This window comes from Cebus imitator, unplaced genomic scaffold (assembly GCF_001604975.1).
Source record: "Cebus imitator isolate Cc_AM_T3 unplaced genomic scaffold, Cebus_imitator-1.0 Scaffold99, whole genome shotgun sequence".
Lineage (NCBI taxonomy): Eukaryota > Metazoa > Chordata > Mammalia > Primates > Cebidae > Cebus > Cebus imitator.
Genome location: NW_016107414.1, coordinates 2198805 through 2205671, shown reverse-complemented (window position 1 = coordinate 2205671; position 6867 = coordinate 2198805). Strand labels below are relative to the sequence as shown.

Here is a 6867-nt window from a genome sequence, read left to right as displayed (position 1 = left end):
TTTTTAGTGGAGACAGGGTTTCACCCTGTTGGTCAGGCTGATCTTAAACTCTTGACCTCAGGTGATCTGCACGCCTTGGCCTCCCAAAGTGCTGGGATTACAGGCGTGAGCCACCGCACCTGGCCAGTCCTGCACAACTACTCTTACTCCACAGAGCTCAGTACAGTTTAAGGCACAGCGAAGGTGCCCAGCAGAACTTTGATTATTTCTCATGAAGCATAAAGTTTTGCTCCTTGGAAATAAATCCTCGAATCAGAGCCTTCCTCAGGAAGCTGGCTCTACAGACGACCCAGGGGAACAGGCCGAGTGTTCCAGTACCCGGGATTTCTTGTTTTATGTCATTTTTTAAAAACCCATGGTTTCCAGTATACTGTGGAGTCCTAGGTTTATTCCCAGCCTTGGCCTCAGTTGTCAGGCCGGCTATTCCTTTTCATCTGGGGGCTTCAGCTCCTTCCCATTTTACCCACCAACTCCTAATCATCTCTCCTGCTCTACTCAACCGTCTTTTTCTGGAAATTCTTCCTGCATAACCTAATTTACAGCAGTCTCCTTCTGCTAATTTCTAAAGCTGCCTGTTCTTATCACAATTTTAATCAAACTATATATTTTTTTCTTTTCTGAGTATCACTCTGTTGCCCCCCAGCTGGAGTGCAATGGCACAGTCTCAGCTCACTGCAACCTCTGCCTCCCAGGTTCAAGCGATTCTCCTGCCTCAACCTCCCAAGTGGCTGGGCCTACAGGCATATGCCACCATGCTGGGCTAAGTTTTATATTTTTGGTAGATACAGGGTTTCACCATGTTGGCCAGGCTATTCTCGAACTCCTGACCTCAGGTGATCCATCTGCATTGCCCTCCCAAAGTGCTGGGATTACAGGTGTGAGCCACCACGCCCAGCCTAAAGTATACTCTTAACCCAGGGTGAGCACACACTGCTATGATCAATGATGGTGTGAAGTGATAGGGAGTTTTGGGGGCTGTGGAGGGAATATGGTCACAGAAAGCCTGGTTTCACTTGGCTCCAGCAGAGAGACTGTTTCTATGAGTGTGTGTCCAGTGTTTGTGGACCTCCCATATCCTCACAGGAGGCCAGAACCTGGAGTTTTAAAGTGAAATGCCCCCCAATATTTGTACTGACAATTTTTAAAAACAATGTAGGCCAAACAAAACACATAGGTGGGACAGGCGCAGTGGCCCACCTATTACACGCCTGTAATCCCAGCACTTTAGAAGGTCAAGGCAGGCAGATCACCTGAGGTTGGGAGTTCGAGACCAGCCTGCCCAACATGGAGAAACCCTGTGTCTACTAAAAATACAAAATGAGCAAAAACAAAAACAACTAAAAAAACAACCATATAGGAGGCTCCGAGTTTGTAGGCAGCCTGTGGTTTAACATCTTTCTATCCCGTTCAACTCAGCTCCACGGGGCACATGCCATCTCCCCTCTGCTCATCACAATGTCTGGATCAAACAAATGAAAAACAGAAATGATGGCCTCTCCCAGCAAAGCTCCAGGGTTGGAAAGAGTCCCCTGGCAGGGAATTGGCACCCATTATGCCCCTCCTCTCTCTCTTACTGTCTACTGGAAATGTCCCCATCTCCCTTTGAGTCCTCCTCCAGGGCTACCCAGGAGCCTCATTATCCTCTGTCCTGAAATCATCACAATGGCCAGACTGGCCTCAGCTCAGGGCCTCTGTGACATCACCAAGGGCCTGGCACCAGGTGCCCAGTCTTCCAGTTGCAAGAGCAAGCAAACCCATCATGAGCAATTCCCTTCCCCATCTCTGCTTACCATGTGGATGCTGAAATGGTTCCTGGTCCTGCTTCTGTGCCTCATCTACAGCTATGCCTTTATGTTCTCTCCTCTGAGAGAGAAAACTAATGAGCCCCAGGGGAAGGTGCCATACGAAGGGCACTTTCGGATTCGGCAGAGTCCAGCAGAGCACACCCAAGGCTGGCTTGGGAACAAATGGCTCTGGCTTTTGTTTGTTGTTGTGCTGTATGTGATACTGAAGTGTCGAGGAGGCAGTGGCAAGAAAAAGGTAAGGATGGCTCCATTTTTTTACACCACATTGATTCAATCTCAGGAGTCTCCGAGTCTCAGGGAAACGGATGTTCTAGTGAGTCTGGGCGGGACTGTTGCATACGATGAACCCACCTCATGGTCCTGGGCAAAGCTGGCATATTCCCTTCCTGATGTATCCTTAGTGAGGACAAGTCCCCAGAACCACAGATATCGGGACAAACAGTGGAAGATGACCTTCTGCTTATTGGCTCCCAGTTTTTCTGGTTAGGTGGATTTTTTCAAATGTAGGATAGATTCAACAACTTATGGTGTGTTTCAGAGATTCAAAATTATTCACAGGGCCAGATTCACTGTCCCCTGGTTTTTACATTTTTCCTAGTGTTTGACTTACTACAAATTCCTGAGCTAAATGGAAATGGTATTATTACTGAACAAAATAGGAGACTTGTGCTAAAGAGATAAAGGTGTAAAGTAGTTTGAGCTGGGCCTCAAAGTGACCATCAACAACTCTTTCAGGCAAAAGGGGAAAGGGAGAGAAAGTGTGTTCTCCCCTAGAAAGACCCAGCACATCATGATATTGTGCCCAAATCCATGAGAGCAGGGATTGGCAAACTGTTTCTGTAAAGGACTAGGGAGGGTGGGAGTAGGTACAGCTCTGTGGGCAGTATGGTCTTCCTTGCAACTACTCAAGTCTGCTATTGTAACATGAGAGCAGCCTTAACTATACAAATGAATGAGCATGGTCATGTCCCAGTAAAACTTGATTTACAAAAACAGGCGGTGGGCCACATTTGGCCACAGTCTGCCAATGCCTGCATTAGAGACTGCTCTAATGCAAGAACCATCTTCTCTTAAATGGGCCCAACCCTCTTGGAACTGTGTCAAAACCAGCAAAGTCCACCATATTATTGACTTTGAGTATCTTTCTCGACAGGAGCCGAATCCTCCTGGCCTTCGAGGCAGCCAATTTCGCACTCCACTAAAGAAAAGTCAAAATGCTTCCCCCAACAAAGACTGTGCATTCAATACCTTGAACCAACTCGAGGTGGAGCTTGTGAAATTTGTGTCCAAGGTACGGAATCTTAAGGTTGCCATGGCAACAGGTGGTGGCAGCAACCTCAGGCTTCGAAGGTCAGAGATGCCTGCAGATCCACACAATAATATCACGATCTATGAAATTTGGGGAGAAGGCGGCTCTAACTGAATGGATTTGTGTGTCAAAAAAATAGAGAAAAAAAGTTGAGTATTGACAAACTGTATACAAACTAATAAAACTATTCTGAAGAACTTCCACATTTGAGATCTTGCTTATTTTCTTTTTTCACGAGAAGGAAAAGTGAATGTGAGACCAGCAGCCACAGCAGTGGTGGTTTTGGTTTTGCCTCTCTCACGTCCTCTAGAGCTGTGGGTGGTGAGAGGGGCACTGAAAGCTACATAATAGTATGCGATGACCTCGTGCTTCCGTGCAATGGCAGCGGGTGGAGGACGGAGCTGGGGAAATCTGGGATAAGATGCTGAGGTCAGTCCATAAAAACTCTTGTTTTCTTTTCTATAGTATCTATTTGTGCCAGACGCAGAACTGCTTTTTATCTCTGACACATTACAAAAGACGACTTTAATGACAGTTTTTAGGTGGCAAAATGATTCATTTAGGAGGGGTGTATTCTAGAGTCCGTCTGATTCTGTCAGCACCACAAGAGTCCTTTCACTCATTCCATTTCAAAGTTTCCATGTATTGACTCTTCCCTCTACCAAACTAGCAGTTACATTTGTCAATAGTTGGATTAAGAAAAAGGGAGAGGCCCGGGCGCAGTGGCTCACACCTGTAATCTTAGCACTTTGGGAGGCCGAGGTGGGAGGATTGCTTGAGCCCAGGAGTTTGAAACCACCCTGGGCAACATAGTGAGATTCCTTCTCTATTATTTTAAAATAATAATAATAATAAATATTTAAATTTTAAATAAAACATAAAAATAAAATAAAAATAATTGTAAACACTATTTTAAAAATTTAATAAAAAAGAAAAGGGAAACAATTCATACTTTCTATATCACTGAGGTTTTGAATACAGACATGCTAACATCTGTATCAAAATCAGTCAATATGTACTTTGTCCTACTTATTTAAAATATGGGTATTTTACATGTTAGTGTGTCTGACTCTGCACATACTTACAAATATAAGGCCCCTACTGACCTCTGAGCCCATCCTCCTCATTTAAAAGGCCAACCTGATGGTTTTGTAGACACGCCTGTGTGTGGCTGGAGACAACAGTTAGTTGTGGGACACTATGGAAATCCCTTTATTTAACTTCAGTCCAAACTTCCGGTGCCTGACAGAGAAGCCCTGAATCTCCACCACCTTCCTTGCCAACCACAAAGCCCACTCCCATTATTTGCACGAGGCTTTCAGGATCCGTTCCGCACTGGCAATTTTCTTCGTGTGTAGAAGGTGGACCTCTTGTAAAAGGTCCTTGAACATTTTGCTTTTTGACTTAACTCTCAGGTTTCAGCATGGGAGAAATGGAAGGAGCCAAGATCACTCCTTTCGCTTTCCATATTAGTTATGAGTGTTCTCAAGCAAAACAGAGCATGTGAGTCATTGTCACAACCCACTCTGAAGAAATCCAGCTAAGAAAAAAAAAAAGGTAGCCAGGTGCGGTGGCTCACACCTGTAATCCCAGCACTTTGGGAGGCTGAGGTGGGCGGATCATGAGGTCAAGAGATCGAGACCAGCCTGGTCAACATAGTTAAACCCCATCTCTACTAAAAATACAAAAAAAAATTAGCCAGGTGTAGTAGCATGTGCCTGTAATCCCAGCTACTCGGGAGGCTGGGGCAGGAGAATCTCGTGAACCCAGGAGGAGGAAGTTGCAGTGAGCTGAGATCACACCATTACACTCCAGCCTGGGTGACAGTGTGAGACTCCATCTCGAAAAAAATAAAATAAAATTTAATTTAATTTAATTAAAAAGAAAAAAATTGTTTTAACCAGTAATCTCAAGATGGGGCAGGTTTTAGATTTTCTTCATTTAACCAGTAGATACTTAGACCCACAGTCAGCAAGCTATAGCTCACAGGCCAAATCTGGCCACCTGCCTATATTGGTACAGTCTTGTGAACTGATTGATAATGGTTTTTATATTTTTTCATGGTTAAAAACTTCAAGCAGGGTGTGGTGGTATGCGCCTGTAGTACCAGCTACTCTGGAGGCTGAAGGAAGAGGATTGCTTGAGTCCAGGAGTCTGAGTTCAGCCTGGGCAACATAGTGAGACCCCGTGGCTACATATATAGGTGTATATTTGATGACATGAAAATTACATAAAATCCAAATTTTAGCGCCTATGAATTTTTACTGGAACACAGCCACACTCTTTAATTTACATATTATCTACGGCTGCTTTTGTGCCACATAATTTCCATATTGTCTATGCTTTGTGCTTACAATGGCAGACTTGAATTATTGCAACAAAAACCAATATGGCCCACATGTATTTACTAACTGCCCCATGACAGGATAAGTTTGCCAACCTCTAATTTATGCTAATCTCATATGTTAACAATGAGAAGCCTGCACGGTGGCTCACGTCTGGAATCCCAGCACTCTGGGAGGCTGAAGTGGGTGGATCACTTGAGGTCAGGAATTCAAGGCCAGCCTGGCCAACATGGTGAAACCCCATCTCTACTAAAAATACACAGTTAGTCAAGTATAGTGCTGGGCATCTGTAATCCCCACTACTTGGGAGGTTGAGGCAGGAAAATCACTTGAATCCAGGTGGTGGAGGTTGCAGTGAGCCAATATTGCACTTTCTGTTAACCTGTTCCTTGTTTCTGCCTTCTCCCCATAGACAGGGACTGTGATATTGTGATTCATAATCAGAAATAAGTATTTGGTCCTCATCCCTCCCCACTTCCTGGCATACAACTCCGAAATCCCTCGGAATTTCCAAAGTAAGTTCTGGTGGCTAGAAGCACTTGGAAAGCCTCAAGATAGAGGCTGGTGATTAAAACATCTGTGATTGGAAGTTTGGACCTTTCAGTCCACCCCTCAACTCCCAAGGAGGAGAGAGGTGCTGAAGGTTGACTTGATCTCCAATGACCAGTGATGTAATCAATAGTGCCCATGTAATAAAGCTCCATAAACACCCAAGGGACTGGTGGCCCGGTGGCTCATGCTGTAATCCCAGCACTTTGGGAGGCCAAGACGGGCAGATCACCTGAGGTCAAGAGTTCAAGACCATCCTGGCCAACAAGGTGAAACCCTGTCTCCACTAAAAATACAAAAATTAGCTGGGCATGGTAGCGGGCGCCTGTAATCCCAGCTACCTGGGAGGCTGAGGCAGGAGAATCACTTGAACCCAGGAGGTGGAGGTTGCAATGAGCTGAGATGGTGCCACTGCACTCCAGCCTGGGCGACAGAGCAAGACTCTGTCTCTTTGTTGCTTTGAAGTCTATTTTATCAGCAAAAATTGCAACTCCTGCTTTCTATTTATTTATTTTTGCTCTCCATTTGGTTAGTAAAATTTTCTCCATCCCTTTGTTTTGAGTCTTTGTGTATCCTTGCATGTGAGATGGATCTGGAGGTAGCATACCAATGGGTCTTGGCTTTTTTTGCCTGTCTGTGTCTTTGAATTGGGGGATTTAGTCGAGCAACTAAAGATCAAGCAACAAAGATCAAAAGAAGCAAAGAAGGATATTACATAACAATAAAAGGATCAATGTAACAAGAAGAGCTAAAGATCCTAAATATATACGCACCCAATACAGGAATACCCAGATATATAAGACTTATAAAGAGACTTGGACTCCCACACAATAATAGTGGGAGACTTCAACATCAATAT

At 44.6% G+C, this 6867-nt stretch overlaps 1 protein-coding gene across 2 annotated transcripts in view; it reads left to right on the top strand.

Annotated features, from left to right (window-relative positions):
- The window catches only part of LOC108309964 (protein FAM209A), a 6975-nt gene extending 3658 nt beyond the window's left edge, over positions 1-3317 (top strand). The window contains exons 2-3 of one of the 2 annotated variants that reach the window (XM_017536580.2): positions 1629-2040; positions 2959-3315. In XM_017536580.2, the coding sequence (XP_017392069.1) occupies positions 1629-2040; positions 2959-3228 (682 nt within the window). In that variant the 3' untranslated portion in view covers positions 3229-3315. Of the gene's footprint in view, positions 1-819; positions 2041-2958 lie in introns of those variants that run through there. The other variant, XM_017536579.2, reaches the window with a different exon arrangement.
- Positions 3318-6867: the final 3550 nt, after the last annotated feature.